This window comes from Canis lupus, chromosome 16, assembly GCF_011100685.1.
Source record: "Canis lupus familiaris isolate Mischka breed German Shepherd chromosome 16, alternate assembly UU_Cfam_GSD_1.0, whole genome shotgun sequence".
Classification (NCBI taxonomy): domain Eukaryota; kingdom Metazoa; phylum Chordata; class Mammalia; order Carnivora; family Canidae; genus Canis; species Canis lupus.
The window spans coordinates 55,498,901-55,520,158 of record NC_049237.1 but is presented as its reverse complement, the minus strand read 5'-3'; the positions used below and the strand labels follow the sequence as shown (position 1 = coordinate 55,520,158).

The 21,258-nt window shown below is 44.8% G+C and overlaps 1 protein-coding gene across 12 annotated transcripts; it reads left to right on the top strand.

The window, feature by feature from the left end:
- Positions 1–648: 648 nt before the first annotated feature.
- Positions 649–19,788, top strand: CBD139 (beta-defensin 139). 12 transcript variants are annotated; one of them, XR_005371705.1, is made up of 4 exons: positions 10,873–10,983; positions 11,098–11,164; positions 18,739–18,811; positions 19,435–19,788. XR_005371705.1 is itself a non-coding variant. In XM_038560540.1 (4 exons), exons 2-4 carry the CDS (start codon positions 16,879–16,881, stop codon positions 19,638–19,640), a joined length of 297 nt encoding a protein of 98 aa, XP_038416468.1. In that variant the 5' UTR covers positions 12,092–12,178; positions 16,837–16,878; the 3' UTR covers positions 19,641–19,788. The 12 variants fall into 12 exon arrangements, 6 of the variants coding, with proteins under 6 accessions (XP_038416469.1, XP_038416468.1, XP_038416466.1 ...); XM_038560540.1 differs by lacking the exons at positions 10,873–10,983; positions 11,098–11,164 and adding exons at positions 12,092–12,178; positions 16,837–16,886 and having other exon boundaries at positions 18,739–18,821; XR_005371702.1 differs by lacking the exons at positions 10,873–10,983; positions 11,098–11,164 and adding exons at positions 12,160–12,178; positions 16,837–16,886.
- The last annotated feature ends 1,470 nt before the right edge of the window (positions 19,789–21,258 follow it).

Genomic DNA, 21,258 nt, shown 5'->3' with positions numbered 1-21,258 from the left:
AGCCAAGTTGCTTCACAATAATAAAGGATAATCTGCCAAGCAAAGAGCTTAACACTACAGATCACAGTAGTCCATGAAGTAGTGGTCAGCACACCTTGATCTGATTCTAAGCCTGACTCTTAAGTGTTCAGGGTATAGAGATAATAAAATTACTTCAAGACCGATGAATATATAACTAGCAGTTACCTATAGTGACTCTAACAAGGTCTAAAGCTTTACTTGAATCAGGTCTTACATAAAATACTGGTAGGGTACTGAAAGGCCCACAACCATATTTCAATTGCTAAGTTCTCAGGATGATCTCGAAGTCTTCCTATCCAGAGTTCCTCTACTACTTTTAAACTTCCTAATCTTCTGGCCCACCTTGCCAGTCAACTACTTTTGCTCGATTCCACATCATGGTTCATTTTTAAACTAATATTTCCCCACGACTTTCGGCGTCACCGTGGCCATCAGACCTCTGGGAGGATGAGCCCTGTGTCCGGGCTGTCCCCAGGGGTGGGGAGGAAGGCACCAGTGACCTTGCTTGTGCTTGGCCCGGAACAGGGACTCTGTAAATTTCCTTGAAAGTGACTTAGGGTCAACACTGAAAACAAGGGCTTAATCATTTACTGGGCCCAGGTCACGCGTGTCGTCTCTGGAGGTGAACCGAGAGTCCGCGGCGTCGCCTGCACGGACGTGGAAGGTGGGGGCTGGCTGTGCAGCCGAAGCACGGAGTCTGGGTCGGAGTCTGGGTCGGAGCGGAGCCTGTGCGGTCCCACGGGGCCCGAGAGCCACTGAGGTAAGGCGGGCGGTCCCCTGCCTCACACAAGGAGGAACCCTGCTTTCCACATCATCCTCGGGGGGTGCAAACCACGCTTTCTAGTCCTTGTGTCCTGGCGCTTGGATGTCTGGGACCTGGCTGACCCTGGAGGACCTGCCTCCCCCGACCCTGCCCCGGGGTTAGCTGATTCCTGCAGATAGTTGACTACTCCCCGAGCTTTCGGTAGGAGCCAACCAAAGCCAGCCACACCTCGACTGCCTCCTGTATCAGTCTATCAGGATCTCACACTGGAGGGGGGGGTCGGCTCTCCACCTGCCCTAATCACCCCAGGGCAGGTGCCAGACAACAGGGGCAGCCCCCAGGTTACTCAGACATCCGATCCTAAACCCGAGCCGCCTGCCTCCCCAATTCCTTCCCCTCGAAACCACAACAAAGGCACTTGCCAGGCTCCTCCCTCAGCCCCTCTGCCTCCTTCACTGACCCACGTGGCTCCTCATGGCTGAGTGTGACCTGCTCCCTCTGACCATGAGTGATAAATTCTGTCTACAGTGACAGTCATCCCCTCATCTGTTGGCCTTATCGTAGCTGAATAATCATAACACCCGCATTTTAGAACATGGATATAAAGCGACTATTCATTCGCCAAGGAGGCCGTAGCGTAGGACGGGTTGGAGCTTAGGTGGAGGCTGTGGCTGGGGACATCCTGCCCCAGGGAGCAGCAGGACAAGGTTCGTGGAAAGGGCCCAAGTCAAGGCAGAGGGAGGCGCTGTGCAGAACAGGTAACTGAGGGCACCCACCTTCCAGGACTCCCCTCCAGTGGGCTGAGGCGTGTCCCAGAGACTTTTCGAGGAGGAAAAACAGAAGGATGAGTCGTCAGATCTGGTTAAAATAGCAATGTGCTATTGCTATTGTGCACCTGATGTGTCAGTATTCCTCATTATTTGGAGTCAGTTGTATCCTTTTATCCATCTGAGGTATGCAAATATACTTTATGATTTTTCTAGGTATTATATGGATTTTGTTCTTGTGGTTATGTGTGGTGGCACAGTTTGCTTTGAGGTGTTAGTTGCAACTGTGACTGGGATCTTTCGCTGTGTTTAGGAAGAGGCTACACTACACACACATACACAGAAATTTAAATATTTGAGTTACAAAGAATTCTCAACCTCTGTAGATTTAGACTGGCTAAATTGGAAAAGCTTGGCAATGATGGAGGAACACAGGGCTAGCTGAGGACAAGGCACCAGCCTGGGGCAGCACATTGACAAGTCCTTACAACAGGCAGAGGGACATTTCTCTACGGACTCAACTGCCTCGATGCTCATACTTTGCTGAGGGCAAGAGGCAATCTTAGCCAGACTCCCAGGATCCTGTGAGTCTACTTTAACATATAAAAATTCCTTTAGAAGTTTCCCTTTATCTCCAAACCCCCAAGATACATGTTGGCGATCATCCCCCAAGCACATGGCCCACCGATACACATCTGAAGGGTCTCATGACTCAGGTTTTACTAGACGGTAATAAGTCACCTTCTCCCGACAACAGCCAGCCCCCTCAGGGGCGTGGAGACCTTGCTTCCAAAATTCCTTAGAGAGTAAGCTCTCCCCAAACCCCTCCTAACTCCCAGGTATATAACCAGCCACTCCTCACTGTCCCAGGGCAGCCGCTCTTCCTGCCCACGGGTCCTGTCCCTGGGCTTTAATAAAACCACCATTTTGCACCAAAGACATCTCAAGAATTCTTTCTTGGTTGTTGGCTCCGGACCTCACCCCATCAAACCTCATCTAGATTCCAAAATTTCATCAGGAAGACCTAATTTGGGAGAGAATATGGAGAAAGACACATGTTAATGCTCTCCTGGTGGGATTTTGAGTTCCTGTAAATTTTCTTATGGAGCATTTGACTACACACATATTTAAAAATATATATATACCCCACTTGACTTAGCAATACCAATTCTACAGATTCAGCCAAAAGATTAAACTGGACAGTTCACAAAAATATGTCCAAGTTCATCATGTTATTGCTCATAATAGTGGAAAGGTGGAATCAATGCAAATGTGCATTGTAGGAGAATTATGAAATAAATCATGATATGGTCTTTGGAGGTAAAGCCTCGCAGCCGTGGGTATGGTAATGTAGCTAAACACATATGCACATGTTGACCTATTGTCCTAGAGAATTGTCCTTGAGTGGTTATTGGAGGAATAAGGCAAGTATCGATCAGCATATATTCTGTGGTACCACACAGAAAATATGCGTCTAAGTACACTTGAAGCAGGAGAGCGAGGTTCTTGTCTCAGGGAGTGGAAGAATGATTCTCCTGGACAAAGGAGAGTGAGTAAAGTGAGAGAAGTTTATTAAGCAAGCATACAGAGAGAGCTCTCAGGAATGAAAGGGGTCCAGACAGGGCTGCCCAGGGGGCCTGTAGGGCTGGTCTTTTATTGAAAGCCCCCCAGGGAACCTAAATCCTTTTCACACCTCTATTGATCTCACCATTGAGTAAGGACTAATGTTAACACCTTCGATGGCTTACTTGCTTTTTAGGGTCTGGTAATTCTTCATTGGTCACAAGTAGCTGTTCTAGCAAGACCCCAACTCTGACACCGGGACAGGATGGTCTGGTTTATTTATCTCTGGTTTACTTTCATCTCCACATTTCTGGGATCTTTGTGAGCCTGATCCCATAGCCCCCTACCCATCTGTCCCTGCCTGTCCCTTACTCACCCTCAGCGTCCAAAAAGATATTAAACATTTAACTGGGATTTCAGGCCACTTATAGATTTTTTTCAAACTCTCTTAACTTTTTAATTTATTTTTTTTAAAGCATGAATCATTTTAAACTCCCTTCCTCCGCCCACCCAGCTCCCTCTGCCCAGAACTAAGTTGTATCATTGTAAAAAGCAACAAAAAATTAAGAAGATGATAACACGTACTAAACCAAAGTGCTGGAAAGAAAACGTGGGTTGAAATAACAGGTCAAAATAAATAGTCCTAGAGGGCGTTTTCTGCCCTAACTCACAATAGCTATTGTTTAACATTGGGTTCTAGGCAATCGCTGACGACTTTCCATGGCTGATCTCATTCGGTGTCAGGACTGGCTTGGTCAGGTGGTATATTGTTTCCCCCACCAGGAGCTGGAAGTGCTCACAAACTTGGGATGGAGGGGAGCCAGCAGGGCAGGCTTGCCTGAAATCAGGAGCCAGCGGGGCCTCCCTCCTCCTCTGGGTCCCCTTTCCACATCCACTCTCCCTGTAGCTGACCATGCTCGGGGTGACATATTAAATATAATCCTGGATATATCCCAGATCTTTCTTTTCTTTTTTCCTGTTTGCTGTTTTATTGCTTCTACTTTTTTTCTTATCACAAAAGCAACTCATACTTAACATAGGGGAAAAAAATCTGAAAATACAGATTACAAGAGGATCCTGACAACTACCTGTAACCCATCCCTTCTGGGAGGATTGCCATCTATTTATACTATTTAAACGACCTCGTATATATTCTTCTGGACCCTGTTCTGTATATATTTATTGTAGTTCAGTAAAGTGATATCCATGTATGCTGTTCTGTGACCAGGGATGATTTATCTGTTGCATTTTCCTCTATTTGGATGCTTGGTTTGTATCCTTTTTAAAAATTTGCTGTTATTACAACTAACACTGGGACGACTCTCTGATAATGAAAGAAATAAGAGAGCAAAGGGAAAGAAAAAAGAGGAAGACGCTTCACAATTCTGAAAAACTGGCCAAAATGGTCAAAACCCTGATAAGACTATAAAACTAGTCGGTAGTGTACCAAAATTATCAAGACTGGATAAACCAGGGACTGGGGATATTTGTTTCTGACAAATTATCATTTAAGCCAGCTTGGGTTGGTTCACATTGTTCCTGTCTGTCCGTCTCTAAAATAGATGTACTACTTATATGTGTGGATATATATGTATGTGAATATGTATAATATATATTTAAGCACATTATCTGGCTCCAGAAAGTGCAGAGTCTATCTGTGGGAAGCCTCGTTTTCCAGGAGGGGCTCCCCAGCTTCAGGAAGTAGCATCCCCCTCTCTCTAACAGATGAGACCGAGACAGCCTCCTTCCCGCTGTTTCTCCCCTCCCTCCACTCGGGCCCTTTGACCTGGTTTTTAGTACGACTCTGTCCTGGGGAGCTTTGGTCTCGTCCGAGACGTGTGCATTGAGTTCAGCCTAGCTTGGGGGCCCTGGAGGGAGCCAGGCGTGCCCTCTGGGGTGTCCCGAAAGGAAAGAGACCCTCCCTTCTCCCCACATGGGCCTGGCCTCAGAGAAAGGCCCAGAAGAGAAGTACAGTCGTTGCACCGACTTCCACGTGCGTGGCAGGGGCTCCCGCCTGGAGGGCAGCGAGCAAGCCAGAGGCCTACAGGCTGCGCAGGAAGGCAAACGTGGGCCTGCCCACGGGGTGAAACCTCAGACACAGCCGTGGCCCCCTGAAGGGGGAACCGAATCATCACGAGGCTCCAGGTGTGTCCAGGGGGGTGGGATGGTGCTTAGGGCACCGCTCCTGACTTGTCTGCTTCTTGTTCTCCTGGGGCCTCACTCCTAGCTTCACAGTGATGCCAAAAGGAGCTGCTGATGGTCTTGTGCTGTGCTAGGGTTTCCAGGGAGGATGTCAGAAGAAATATCCTGCACTCCACTGTATCAAGAGGTTTGTTCTGAGAAGTGTGGGGGATCCAGCTGCAGGTGTGTGGACGAAGAGCATCTCTGGAACCAGAATTTGGTGTCTGGTGACCATACGCAGTAGTAGGCCTAGCAGAAGCTGGACTTACAGGTTTGCAAAGTAAGGAGGTCTTCCTGACTCCACACAGCCTTAGAGAATTCTGGAAAACCTAGAGACATGAAATCCAGAAAGTCAGTTTCTCCAACATCTAGCAACAGGAACCTGGGCCCTGGGCTGCTGATGGGGCCAGGCCTACCATTTCCAGAGATGAACTGGCAAGTGTAAAGAGGGGGCACTTGATGGGATGAGCACTGGGTGTTATGCTATATGTTGGCAAATTGAACTCCAATTAAAAATATATATATATGCAAAAAAGTAAATACAAAAAATGCAAAATTTAAAACTGAAAAAAAAAAAAAAAAGAAAGAAAGGCTCAGATTTCAAGACACTTTCAAGTGGGAAGGATCCAAGAGGTGATTTGAGAGCTGATTGGCAGCAAACATGACAGGACTTTGAGCCCCAAATTGTGGTGTCTGGGGCTTTTGAAAATAATGTTTAGAGGATATTTTTATTATAAAGGAAATAAACACAAAAGTGATGACCTTAAATCTAACCATTAGGTAGCTCCGTGGACGAGTTAAGAAAAAAGGAATCATATATCCCTTCAACAAATGTTTACTGCGTTTCTAGTTTCTTCTATGTTCCAGAGCTCTAAGCCCTCGAGGTATAGCAGAGAACAAACAGGACAAAAGTCCCTGCCAGCACAGAGCTTACATCTCAGTGTGTGAGAGAGAGAGAGACAGGAATAAAAACACGATGACAGGAGAATAAAACAGTGTTATGGGATGAATGGTGTCCCCCAGAATGCGTAGGCTGAAGTCCTAACTACCGGGACCTCAGAATGTGACTCTGTTTGGAGATGGGGCCTTTTAGGGATGATTCAGCTAAAATGAGGCCATTAGAGTGGGCTGGATCAGGTATGACTTCTGGACACAGGAAGCGATATGTCACACAGAGGGAAGGCCGTGGAGGGCACGACAAGAAGGCGGCCACCAACCTGCAAGACAAGGAGAGGGGCCTCAGGAGAAACCAATCTTGGGACACTTTGATGTTGCATTTCTAACTTCCTGACCCTTGAGAAAGAAATTCCTGTTGTTTAAGTCACCTGGTCTGTGGTATTTCCTTATGGCAGCAAATAGGTCATAGGATGTCCAATGCAATGGAGAAGGGTAAAACGAGGTCAGGGGCACAGGGCCGTGCAGGTGCCTGGGGGAAGAGCGTTCCAGGCAGAGGCTGCCAAGGCCGCGTGTGGGAGCCAGCATGAGGCAGTTGAGGGTGAGAATAACCACGTGAGAGCTGAATATGTGAAGATTTGGGATTTACTCTGATTAAACCCATTTTCCTAATTAATAAAAAATCCTTTTGAAGTGAGAGAGTAAGGTTCTTGTCTCACGGACTCAAAGAATGAATCTCAAGGACAAAGGAGCATGAGCAAAGCGAGGGAAGCTCAGTAAGCAAGGATCCAGAGAGAGCTCTCAGGAGTGAGAGGGGACCCACAGGGCTGCCCACGGGGGCCTCCACCCACAGTCTTGTATTTAGGACTGACCAGGGAGCTTGTGGCCTTATTCTTGTGATGTCCTGGTTTGAGTAAGGACTGGTGAGAATATGTTTAATGGCTTCCTTCTTTTTAGGGTCTGGTTATTCTTTGTTCATCACAGGTGATTGTCATAAAAAGACCCCCTCCCCACCCCACACACACCTAGGGCAGGGTGGTCTGGAGTGTTCCCTATCTCTGGTTTCCTTACATCTCTACATTTTGGGGATTTCTGTGAGCTGGATCCCATAGCCCCTGTCTATCTCTCCCTACCTAGCCCTATCTGTCCCTTACTCATTTTTGGTGTCCTTTACTGGCTTTATGAGATAGTAAGATAGCTAGGCAGATGTTAGTTAGATAATATCAAATTTAAGAAACTTTGACTTAAAATAATTTTGAATTTCTCAATCTCTGATTGTGATATCCCTTTGTATTTGTTAAAAATCTTATTTTGTAAAAAAAAAATAATAAAATAAAATCTTATTTTGTGTCCTCACTAAATGTTAATATTTTTATTCATCTATTTCTTACACATCCATTATTAGGTTTCAAAATATTTTCTGTGTTGATATCATAAATGGTATCTTTTTCCGCTATAATTTCAAAGGAATCAATCAACCTCTTTCTCTGTCGGTTCCCTGTAGTGCACAGTGACCTACGTAGCAACGTTCGCTTCCTCCCCGCTCCCTTTTACTAGCCAATTTTAGTGTTGAATATCACTTTTCTTTTACTTCGGTATGTGTCCATTGATTTCTCAGGCTTAAATGAAGTTTTCTGATTTCCAGCTATAAAAGCAAAGGGGAGGAGCGTCAGGTGGCATTTTGTCCCCTCCTTCCCATCACTGGCTAGTTGTAGAATTCCACAGTTCACCATCTGTGACACTTGCACTGGGTTCTGTACCCATCATCACTGCATTCCCCTCTTTAGCTCTAGGATCATACCAGCTTGATACTCCCAACGCCTTATCCTACACCGTATCCTTCCCGGAAGTGAGTCCTCCAGCACGCTTCCCCGGGCTAGCCCCCCATGGGAGCTACACTCCTTGAGTCCTTTTGTTGAAAGATGCCTGCTGCCTTTAAAATGGAAAGCTGGGATGAGCACTGGGTGTTATTCTGTATGTTGGCAAATTGAACACCAATAAAAAATAAATTTATTATTAAAAATAAAATAAAATAAAATAAAATAATAAAATAATAAAATAAAATAAAATAAAATAAAATAAAATAAAATAAATAAAATAAAATAAAATGAAAAGCCAGTTGTCTGACTTAAAGAATTTATGGGCTCACATTTCCTGTTCTTGAAGGCTTTGCTGGCATTGCTCCTTGTCTTCTAGGGCTGAAGGTACTTGGTAGAAGTCTCCACCTTCCTGGTAATATCGGCAACTCGACTGTTTTGCCTTGCTGTTCTGGAGATTCTTTCTATTAAAAATCCAGAAGTTTTATGGAGATGTTAAGATAGAATTTGTTATTGATGGCTCTGTGCCAAATTTTCTTGGGATACCACTTTAATTTTGTAGACTGGAGTCTTCTGATCGCCTGAACATCTTTCTAAAAATTTTATCTTTAAAGTTTTCCCAATTACCTCTTAGAGACACTGATTATATGAACGGCAACTCCATTTTGTTGACCAGGACTGTCGTTCCTTCCTGCTCCACCATGTGAACTCTGATGTATTCTTTTTTTTAAAAATAAATTTATTTTTTATTGGTGTTCAATTTGCCAACATATAGAATAAAACCAGTGCTCATCCCATCAAGTGCCCCCCTCAGTGCCCATCACCCAGTCACCCCCACCGCCCGCCCTCCTCCCCTTCCACCACCCCTAGTTCGTTTCCCAGAGTTAGGAGTCTCTCATGTTCTGTCTCCCTTTCTGATATTTCCCACACATTTTTTCTCCTTTCCCCTTTATTCCCTTTCACTATTATTTATATTCCCCAAATGAATGAGACCATATAATGTTTGTCCTTCTCCCATTGACTTACTTCACTCAGCACAATACCCTCCAGGTCCATCCACCTCGAAGCACATGGTGGGTATTTGTCGTTCCTAATGGCTGAGGAATGTTCCATTGTATACAGAGACCGCAGCTTCTCTATCCATTACTCTGATGTATTCCCATTTCATTTCACCCGCTCTTCTCCGTCCGTCCTGGTTGTCCTCTGCTCTGGCTCCAAAACTGTGCACTCTCTTCCGCATGCCTCCATTCGGTCGCGGTTTGATTTTCTTCTTTCACTTCTCCCCTGGTTCTACAAGCTCAGCTTTCTTATCTCTTCTTATCTCAAAATATCTTTTCTGAGTGAAAGTGTCTCTGATTTGTGGATTATCTCTGTTTTAAAACAAATACTTGCTTCATCATCTTCATCAACTTAGCGTGCTCTGTTAGGCCAGAATCTTTGTCCATTTCATGGCAATATTTTCAGCTGGGGGTTTCTATTCTACCAATTGTTTCTCCTGTTCCTTTATCACTTTAAAAAATGTTTTGTTGTTGTTTTTTTATTTTATTATATATATATTTTTTGCTAATGTCTTTAGGGAGATTCTGTTTAGTTTCTTTTTTTATCTAAAGATAACTCATCTTTGTTTGGTGAAATATTCCTGGACTATCTATTTTTAAGAGGTTTTTGTGGGCAACAGACAAAAATGGATTTCAGACACCTGAGAGTCCTCCCTATGACACACGATTATAGATAAGAATACGTCCTGTTAGTGGTTAATGAATCAGGGTGACATACCATATGCCGTCTTCCTTTTCATAACCAGACTGTTTCCTACAACTACGGACTCGTGTGATTGCTTCTTCAGCACGTCCTTTCAACCCCATGAAATGTGGTGTGTGTCTGGATTCAGAGATTCTCCTACTACCCACTCACTCACCTGATCCCACCATTTCGGATAAGAGATTGTTGGTTTGTCTTTAGGGTGAAGGCATGATTTCACATAACTGTGCTCTGCAGCATTGTCCAGGACCGCCAGATACACGTAGCCTTTCTCCTCTCCCATCCGGCCTCATCTCGAATGTGATGACACTTCACTATTATTTACCCTATTTTGGAGCAATAGATATCTACTAGTTTTGCAGATAATGAAGTTTCCATCTTTATTTCTTCTTCCTTTTCTCTTTCTTTTTTTTTTTTTTTGTTTTTTTTGTTTTTGTTTTTGTTTTTGTTTTTGTTTTTGTGGAGTTTCTGAGAGAAGAGGAGAATCACGATCTTTACTAACCCACTTTATTTATTTTTTTTTAATTTTTTTTTACTAACCCACTTTAAAAAGAAGTTCTGGCTCATAATAGTCCTTTACCTGGGCCTCCAGAGTCCCTCTTACATACTACCACCAAGTCATGTCTAAGCTGCACATTCGGCAATGTCATCTTCTTGTTTAAAATCCTTCAACATCTTCTCTTTGCTTACAGGAGAAATTCAAACAACTAAGATCTGATTCTATATATCCTATAGTTCCTTTTTCCTGTACCTTAGCTGAAGGACATACTTATGATTTCCCAAATTCACACTGAATCTATGCCTTTAGATCTTTGCCCGTGATCTTTTCTCCTGGACTCGCTTCACCACTGTGACTGCCTCATATATGGCAACTCACCTCTTAGGACACAGATGGAGTGTAAACCACCTAGCAAAAATTTCCCAGTTTCTCTCCTCCACCTGCCAGGACACAAAAAGAGCAACAACCATTCTTTCCTGTAAGATCCCTTATGCTTACTACACTTTATAACCATGAACCATTACAGAGTGAATCTATTTAATCGAGCCCAAGTCCCCTCACGTTCTGAGATCATATTTTGTTCCTTTTGTACCCTGGTTCTGGATAAGTAACTGGCAAACTGTAGGAGCAGAGAGACTGGTTTTCCTGATGAATGGTGCTGAGCCAAGCATGCTGTGTCCTTGGAAATGGGGCGAGGAGATACAAATTGAGAATCAGGTGAGAGCTGATAGCACCCACTTGACTTCTATCTCTATAAATCCTCTGACTTGACTGCTGTGCTATTCCTGCAAATATCCTCAGAAATTCTGATTTAGTCTTTTCATTTTCCAGATGAAACACTAAGGCCCATAACCGAGAAACTGTCTGTTCAGGTGGTGTCCCTGAAGCCACAACCCAGGTATTTTGACTCCAGTGTTTCCCTTGGTTAATCCAAACGACTCAATAGTGATATATTTTCTTTTATGGACACTTTTAATAAAAAGATTTTATTTTATTTATATGAGAACGAGCGAGCACGAGCATGGGGGAGAGGCACTTTTTAATAATATTCCCAAATGATTTCTGTGGTTTTCAACCCAAACCGGTTTTTGTCCATTTATTTCAAATGCATTCCTATGGAGCACACTCCATACCCCGACCAAGCCACCAAAGGGAGCAAAACTCTTCTCGCCTTCTCAGGTAGATGACATTACCGCCCTCCCCACTGCCCTCTGACATCACTGCTCACTCCATAGCTAAAGCTTTGGTCAAGGCACAGTTCAGTGCTTCATTTCACTATCTGTCTCCCCAGACCTACTTTTATTTCTTTTTGCTCCTGGTACATGTCACTATTTCCTTTCGATTTACTCCCTTCTGCACAGAGATCTTACCTTTTCCATTTGTTTACCATTTTAGCCCTCACAAAGTCCCACAGTTTCATAGATTATCTTTCCCCTCCTCATCTGTTCCACGTCTCCCAGTTCTCACAGTCTGTTTCCCTTCTTGCAACGTGCTCTCCAAGGCAGTGCTCTGGCCCCTGACACACCTCAGGCCTCCTACACAAGGGTGGGTTCCTGTTCAGCTCTTGGTGTGAGCAAGTAGCTCTGCCGGGACTTTCCTGAGAAGCAGTGACCGTGCTAAGTCCTCTGGCACCTTCGTGGGCTCCTGTCCCCTAAAACTTTTGTGGATTAGCCTAGGCTTCCATGGGGAAAACCACATTTACAAATGCTAATGGGAATACCTGCCCTAGCCCTTGGGTCACAGCCAGGAGCATGCCGCTCCTCTGGAAATTATCCACTCAATGGTTTCTCTGGTTCACTAGCTCAGTGTGATCAGAACAAGGTCAGGCCATTAAGGGCACCTCCAGGTACAAGCACTGGGAATGAAGAAGAGGTTGAGGAAGCCGCCCTGCTGCCCACAGGAGGGAGAGGAGGTGAGTGCTCGGCAGGGAGCAGACTGGGGAGGATCTGGGACAGGCTGTGTGTTCAAGGCCAAGTTCCCTCTTTCTCAAGCAGAAGGTCCCATCCATCCACTGAGCAAGCATTTCCTTCTCAAATTTCCCTCTCTTTCCTTGGGCCCATGTACACCTCCCAGAAGTGCCTAGGACCACTCATCTCAGAACTCAGGAGGGGACCTTGGGATGTCGCCTACCCCAGTTCTGTGATTTCACAGTTGAGGGATGGAGGTGACATTACTTGTAAGTCCGAAGCAGAGCCGGACCCAGAACCTACCATCCAAAATCTGAATGTTCTGCTTATTTCCTGCATAATATTCTTGAGACACATGAAGCTATTTTGTGGAAAAGTCTAGGCTGCATGAAGTGAATTTGCACGATGGCTATGAGCATAGGTTTGACTCAAACTTGAGTTCAATTCCTACTTGGCCACTATGTGGCCCTGTTGCCTCATCTCTAGAACCGAGTCATCATTAGAACCTACTTCTAAGGGTTGTCTTAAGGATGAAATGCAAGGATCATGAACAGAATGTAGCATAATGCTTTGCTTGTGGTGAGGGATTAATGTCTGTTACTTGTCACTGGGCCCATCGGGCGCTCCTTTTCAGATGTACAGCTCTGTTGCAGAAGACCACAAGCCACCTATCTACAGGTATAAGATAATACAGTTCACTTAAACTGACCTAAAGTAAAATATTGGGAGCTTGAAAGGCCACCTGCCTGGATTCTCACATGAAGCAGGACATTAGCAAAGTGGAGTATACTCAGAGGTGGGCAGTGATTCCCCTCTCTGGGGAGTGAGGTTCAGAGGCTCTTCAGAGCAGAGAAAGGAAGGCTCAGGAGAGCCTACTATGCATCTGCAGACAGGTGACACGTTAGCACGGGGAGGAGAGATGAGTTCCAGGTCTGTAGCTTTGTGAAAAGTGTTTCTTATTCCTATTGAAGCTAAAGTTGTTCTCTGTCTAGTTCATACTGAAGAGTTCAATGCTGAGGAGACAAAGAGTTAACAGACCCAGTCTCGAATTTTTAAGACCTCGTGGTCTCTTAGGTATCATATGGATCAACAAGTGATAGGACATCCAGCTGATTCCTGATCAAGGAGATGGTTCTATTTCTCTAGTGAGAAGGGGATGGGGGGCTTGTTTAGTGAGACCCGTCTGCTCAGAGTGGCGCTGGTAAGCTCAGATCTCTGTAGGCGAGAGAGTGGGCTGAGAACACAGCAGCCAGTATTTTGTTTTCTCTTTAGAGAAGAGAACAAAAGTGCTGAACTGGGACCATCTGCTCTGTGGCCTGCCCTTCTGGAAGGAACCCTACCAGGGAAGCAGACTCAGGGGACTTTACTACCCCAATGTTCAGGGAGAATTTTATGAGATTCCCATGATCTCTCTCATTCTCTCTCTCTCAGTCTCACCTTCTCTCTTCCTGTCCTCCTCCCTCCCTTCATTTCTACTTTCTTCCTTAAAAACATCAATCACCCTTCCTTTTGACAATTTTTCTCCCTTTCCCTAATCCTCCAGAGATTTCTCTCAGAGCTTATAAACAGTAGTAGCCCAAATTCCTAGACCCAAAGTAGACTTTCTCTAACTCTCATTTGTCAAATGGGAATCTTGACATAAACTAAATCATGTCAACTCTGGGTCCTGAGAGAGTGGTGGCCTGAGTCCAGGGGTCACAGAAGCATTGAATGATAGTGTTGTTATTAAAAACCTTTCAATCCCTTCACTGGTTTCTGATCCCAAGGGACATCTGGGCTGAACCACAGCCTGTGCTTAATGCATGAGTTGAAATTCATAATCAAGCCCTGGAAGAAAAATCAAAGGCTTTCATGGAAGAAATCACATGTAACAACAACAACAACAAAAAACTACTGAAGCGTCTATTTTTAAAAAACTTTTCTTTAAGCCCTATTTTTGAAAAATCTTGTTTGGTTTTGGGGATTAAGGACGTTGATCTTTGACACAGGAAGGGAGGAATAAAAGAATAAGAAAGAGGAAAATGGGAGGAAATAAGGCAAAATTCGCTTTGTGGTGACTGGGAAGGAGTCTGGGAGAATGAGGGGCATCTCCTGCAGGCGTGGCCGTGACATCATCTTGACCATAGTTCCTCTCTCTCTGGTAAGCAAGCAGGTTGGGTGAAGGGATCTCTGAAGCCTCCAGTGATTACAAGTCTTTGCAATTCAATGAGAGGAGAAAATAGCAAGTCTATACCTTAAAATCAGGGAAGTTAAATCATAATTAGTGAAGGTTTATAATTTTATGCTTGAAAAACCATTGAGAAGTCACACACACAAGACGACAATAAAAGTCCTACCAGTGGGACAAGTGACAAAATCATTGTATATCATCAATTGCATTTTCTGTGCAGACAGTAGCCAATTCTAAAATACTAAGTGAGAAGAATGTGACTCAAATACAAAGAGAAACCGTAAAATATCTAGAAATGAAGTCACAAGAAGTGTTCCGGATCTAGATGAAGAAATGTATTGAAGGACACAAAAAGGGTATGTCCAAAATCGCAAAAATGTGGAAGCTGAAACTTTGTTCTTGGAAAGACTCAATCAACCACAGTCAGTTTTTTTTTTTTTTTTAATAAAACCTGTCATTTCAGTGCAGTATCAGTTAACAAAGCAATAACTTGTTTTTAACTTGATTAAGGAGTTAACTTATTTTGTAAGATTGAATCACTGAGAGTGCCTGTGAATTCTGACAAAGACTATAAGGTAGGCTTGACTTCTTTCTTTAGTGTCACATTAAAAAATATATATTAGGAAGATTATACAGTTGGTCCTTGACCCCACACAGCTGAAAATCAACCTATAACTTTCTTTCCTTTTCTTTTCTTTAAAATTTTTATTTAAATTCTTGTTGGGAGCAGCCCTGGTGGCTCAGTGGTTCAGCGCCGCCTTTAGCCCAGGGCATGATCCTGGAGACCTGGGATCGAGTCCCCACATCAGGCTCCCTGCAGGGAGCCTGCTTCTCCCTCTGCCTGGGTCTCTGCCTCTCTCTGTGTGTCGCTCATGAATAAATAAATAAAATCTTAAAAAAAAAATAAATTCCAGTTGGTTAACATACAGTGTTAAATTGGTTTCAGCTGTACAATGTAGTGATTCAACACTTTCATACAACACCCAGAGAACATCAGGACAGCTGCACACCTTCATCATCATCACCTGTTTCCCCTGCCCCCACCTCCCCACTGGGAACCATCAATTTGTTCTTTAGAGTTAAGAGTCTATTTCTTGGCTTGTCTCACTCTTTTTTTTCCCTTAGCTCATTTATTTTGTTTCTTAAATTCCACATATGAATGAAATCATTTGATATTTCTCTCTCTGACTTATTTTGCTTAGCATAATACCCTCAAGTTCCATCCACATCATTGCAAGTGGCAAGATTTCATTTTTTTTATGTCCAAGTAATATTCCAAGATGATGAATGCCGGTTAACATCATGCAGCATGGCACAGGAAGAGACACACAGAAAAATGGACAAGAACAGAATCCACCCCATGACCTGAGCCTTTTTGGGCATTTGACATCTGACAAAGTTAGGATTTAAGTGCTGTGGCTCATATGCAAAATGCCCCGTCTGTTCTCTCCAGGGTGTCCTGTGGTACTGTCACATCCGGGCAGTCTTGGTCATTGTCCATCCCTTCCCATCATGTGTGGTTTTGTTTCTCTTCTCTGCAAGACTCAGTGTTTTATGAGAACAGAGACATGAACTCAGACATGTGCCTTTCCTGAGATAGCACATGATTTGAGAGTGGAGGCATTTCTGTGGGCTTGGGAAATTCATATTTCCTAGCAAAGCATGAACCAGTCTTCCTATCACTGCTAGGGACCCACATCTGTCAGAGCTTTTCAGAACAGCTTCTATCTCTGCATCTAATAATTGAAGATGAAACTGGGAATACAGACATAATTTAGGTAAACACACAGATAAAACAAATATCTTTAAGAAAAACTAAACGTGAGCAAAGAAAAAAGCCATCAATTCTGGCTACTAGATGAGTGGGTGCAAAACAAAAGGAAACCAGAAATAGTTTTTGCAAGACATGTGATAAAGGATTAATGACCTTACATAAGCATAGAGTTCTCAGAAATCAGTAAGAACACAGGAGTAGGAAAATGAGGAAACAAGTGAACTGTGTGAACAGGTAACAAGACATAAAAATAACTAGTGAATGTTGGTGAAAATGCTCAACCTCAGAAATGATGTTAAAGAGATATATTGAAGCAAACAGGAAATATTATTATTCACTAATGTGATTTGCAAAGATTGGAACAATCGATAGTAATCAGTATTGATAAAAATATTAACAGTCAAAGAAAGGTATTTTTATACACAGTAAGTGGATAAGTAGTACAACAGTTTCTCAAGTGGGCAGGTGGGCAATACCCATAATATTGGGGAGGTTGATATTTCGTGTCTAGAGATTTTTACAAAAGTTAAGAGTCCTATGAATTTCTAAAGATATATGTATAGTCATACAAATATGTGAAGTAAATGTATTTGCATAGACATTAAATAATGTCCCAGATAATATTCAAGTGAGGGAAAAAACTGCAACGGATCTGGTTGTGAAGTATGATTCTATGTTTTAAAGTTAAAGATTAATATTTACATGTTTTAATTCACAAGGGAGAAGAACAGAAGCACTCTGAATTGTAAACAGTGGTTATAATGGAAAGGTAGGGTTATGTGTTTTGTTTTTTTCACCTTCCAGTTCTTACATTTCTCTATTAATTGGCAGTTTTCCAGTGTGTAAGTATTATTTTTTATAATCAGAAAAGTAATTGGTTGAAGTGAAAGTAAAAGATAAAATTCAAATCTTAGGAATATTTTTTTCGGGCATATTTTTTCCCCAAATTTTTAACCAATATTCACTATCCCTTCCTTCAACATGGATTCTCTAGGAAGGTTAGAGCCAAGCCACCACCATTCCGGAGCTTCTGTAAGAAGCCCTGCACCATCCCGTCAGCTTGCCTCAAACTCTTTTCTAATGAACATCCTTCCCTGTAAGGAACTCTCTTGACTCTCCTGTTGCAACAGCTTGACTGTCCGTCCTCCTACTCACCCTCAGGGACTGCATCTTTGGCTTTGCCAGGACAGATGCCAGCCTCGCTCAGTGTGGTCAGATAGCAGTGCCTCTAAAAATGGAACTACTCTACCATCTGATAATTACACATTTTGGCATTTACCCCAAAATGCAAAACACTAATTCAAAGGGATACATGCACCCCTATGTTCATAGCGGCATTATTTACAAAAGCCAAGATACGGGAAGAGCCCAAGTGCCCACTGAGTGGATTTTAAAGAAAATATGGGGTATATATTTTAGGGTATACCATATATATTATATACACATACATATGCTATAATAATATCTATAATGGAATATTACTTAGCCATAAAGAGGATGAAATCTTGCCATTTGCAATGACATGGATGGAGCTAGAGATTATCGTGCTCAGTGAAATAAGTCAGAGGAAGAGAAACATCATATGATCTCAGTCATATGTGCAATTTAAGAAACAAGGCAGATGAGCAAAGGGAAACAAAGAGAGAGGCAAACCAAGAAACGGACTCTTACCTCTAGAGAACCAACTGAGGGTGGCCAGGTGGGAGGACGGTGGAGCGGCGGGGGAAACGGGGTGGCGGTGAAGGCTGCACCTGTCCTGATGCCACCGGGTGTTGTGTGGAAGTGTTGAATCTGCACCGTCCACTACCATCACGTGTATGTTAACGATACTGGAATCACAACTAAAACAAACCACGGCTTTAGTAGAATAGGTATGGTTTCTTCTTTAAACGTTTGATAGAGTTCCCCAGGGAAACCATCTAGTCCTGGACTTTTGTGTCTTGGGAGGTTTTTGATGACTGCTTCCATTTCCTCCCTGGTTATTGGCCTATGAAGCTGTGGTCTCTGTATACACTGGAATATTCCTCAGCCATTAGAAACGACAAATACCCACCATTTGCTTCAACGTGGATGGACCTGGAGGGTATTATGCTGAGTGAAATAAGTCAATCGGGGAAGGACAAACATTATATGTTTCATTCACTTGAGGAATATAAAAATAGTGAAAGGGAATAAAGGGGAAAGGAGAAAAAATGAGTGGGAAATATCAGAAAGGGAGACAGAACATGAAAGACTCTGAACTCTGGGAAACAAACTAGGGGTGGTGGAAAGGGAGGTGGATGGGGGATTTGGGGTGACTGGGTGACGGGCACTGAGGGGGGCACTTGATGGGATGAGCACTGGGTGTTATTCTGTATGTTGGCAAGTTGAACACCAATAAAAAATAAATTTATAAAAAATAAATAAAACAAACCACAGCGGTGCGTCCACCCTCAGGCCGAGAGGAAAGGTGACGAGCAGCCGGGCCCGCGGAGCAGAAGGGCCGGGAAGCTGCGGCTGCACCTGCCGCGGAGGAGCCGGGCTCGGGGAGGGGCGCTCGTTCCCACGCGGGTCCCTGGGCCGCCCGGACCTCCTCTGGCCCGGAGCCTTGGGCGTCTGACTGTCCTGCTTCTCGCCATCAGCCCCAGGAAGCCCGGCTCTGTCACAATGAGACTCCTCCATGTGGTCCTCACGGCCGCCTTCCTCCTCTCCCAGGTACTGCCCGGTAAATACCAGCCCCCCCAACCCGCCTGTTCGTGTTACTTTGCTCCCTGCTTCCCCCGAGGCCGCCACAGTCCAAGGGTAGAGGTGGGGGCTGCTCAAGGGCATCTCTAACCCGCCCCCCAAATAACTTCCCGATGAGTCTAGAAATTCCTGGAAGGGGGTGTAAAGCATCCTGCTGAAGGCTTGCTGGGCTGTCTTGCGCTCCCTCCCCTTCCCTGGGGAGGAATGAACTGGGTGATCGGGAACAATCCGTTGAATCACCTGCTGGAGGCAAAGATCCTTTACCCTGGCCCTGCCTGGGGACTGTTTGCTGCCCGTGTGACGGTGGTGACCTGGCATCTCGCCGGGCAAAGCTTCCTGCAGACTCGGGGTGTCGGGGCGCCGCAGGTGGGGGGCCAGTGAGGAGCAGCAGGTGGCCCGGGTTACCCTCCGTGGACTCCCAGAGGTTCCCGCTGCAGGAAGGACTGTGTGTCCCCGCCAGTGCTGTCTTGGGGCAGAGTGACAGGGGCGGCGGTGGGGTGTCGGCCTGGGACGGAGGGGTCTTCCCTCCGGGCGGTCTCCCCAGGGGCCCTCTCCGGCCTTCAGGTGCATGCAAGCCCCCGTTCATTTTCCAGACAGCACCGGGGCCTTCAATTTTGAAAGGCCCTGCTACCTGCGGGGCGGAAACTGCCTGAAGCGAGGGACGCCAAACTGTGAGCCCTTCCGAGGCCCCTGCCGAGCCTTCACCGTCTGCTGCAAAGCGAAGGGGAGCGGCAGGAAGAGGAGCAGCCAAGGAACCCTGGCTCCCCGAGCCAAAGCGCGGCTCCCCTTGTCCAAGTAGCTGCAAACAACGTGCAAGTCTAATTAATCAGTTATTTTGTCCTTAGGATTGATTGGAGGCACAGTTGTGTACTGTGTGTGTGTGTGTGGTGGGGGGTAGTCAGTGAGAGGGAGAAGATGTAAGAATAAAATCTCTGTTATGCTTTAAATTTTGCAAATCCTTTCATTCGCACAATGTGTAATCCTTAGAGGGTTTTGGTTTGTCAACCCCACTTGGTGGATGTAGAAACCAGACTTAGTTAAATAACAAGATGACACCATCGGTAAAAGGAGAGTAATGAACACTTCTGTTTTGGCTGGTGTATAGTACTCTACCCAAATGCAAGGGAAGTTATGGTTTTCCTTAACAATTGCAGGGACTCTGGGTAGGAAAGGGTCCCCTAGAGTAGGGCGAGGCGATGTGAGGACAGGACTGGGTCCCGGGACTGGCTGGTGCAGCAGGGCAAGTGCCCAGTGGGAAGGAAGGCGCTAAGGAGGGAGCCCAGGGCTAGGGGTGTGGTGCTGGCCCCGCAGGTGTACAGAGAGACCACCCAGAGGGGAAGCCCCACCTCAGGGCAAGCCTGGGAGACGTGTGATTATTTTGTCTTTCTTGATCATTTTTCTTGTTCGGGGCACAGTATCTGCTGTAGTGTCCTGAGTAAGGCACCTCTCCACTCCGAATGTCACTGTCCCACCTCTGCAGAGGGAGCAAACCCAGGGATGACTGTGGCTTTCTATGATCTACAAAGCCAACTTGGAAGCAGTGGGGAGAGGAGGCAGGAGGTAGGGCCAGGTGTCCCGGGAAGCTGGAGGACACAGAGAAAAGATAAGTTTTACTAACACCCTTCCAAAACCTAAACGGTCACAGGAAAAAGAAAGGAGCGTGAAAGGAATTGTGACAAGCAACAAAGAGAACCCTCTCTACCACCAAGGCCCCATCAATGAACAACTAAAGAACATCCAGTGCAAGTTTGTACAGGAGCAGTGGATTATTAGCAGCTGTAAATCAGCGTATATAAGATACCCCGATCCAGATGCAAATGTTAGTTTCCTTGGTGTTCTTCATCGGCCCGGGCCTCCCATACAGTCTGCCCACAGGGGTTACAGGACTGGAGCATTCCTGGTGTCTGTAACGTGAGGCCACAGTGTGCCCTGTCGGAATGATTTCTCCATCCAGTCACAGAATGATCCACGACCACCAGGGGAATTTAGGATCCGATGGGTTATTTATTTTATTTATTTTATTTTATTTTATTTTATTTTATATTCTATTTTATTTCATGTTAAGATTTTATTTATTTATTTGAAAGAGAGAGAGAGTGAGCATGAGCAGTGAGGAGAAGGAGAAGCGGTCTCTCCACTGAGCCCCAATGGGGGACTCGATCCCAAGACCCTGGGATCATGACCTGAGCCGAAGGTAGATGCTTAATGGATGGAGCCACCCAGGCGCCTCCCCATGAGTCATTTTAAAATTACTCATTTTCTTGTTTATATTTCTTCAACCTAAAGTAAAAACATCCTTCACTTTCTCATATATCTACCACCATGCACAGACTCATTGACATCTCTGTCTTATAAACTCTCTAGAAAACTCCAGGCACAGCCCTAGGCCTCTATTCCCTGCTCCTCCTTCCCTTTTG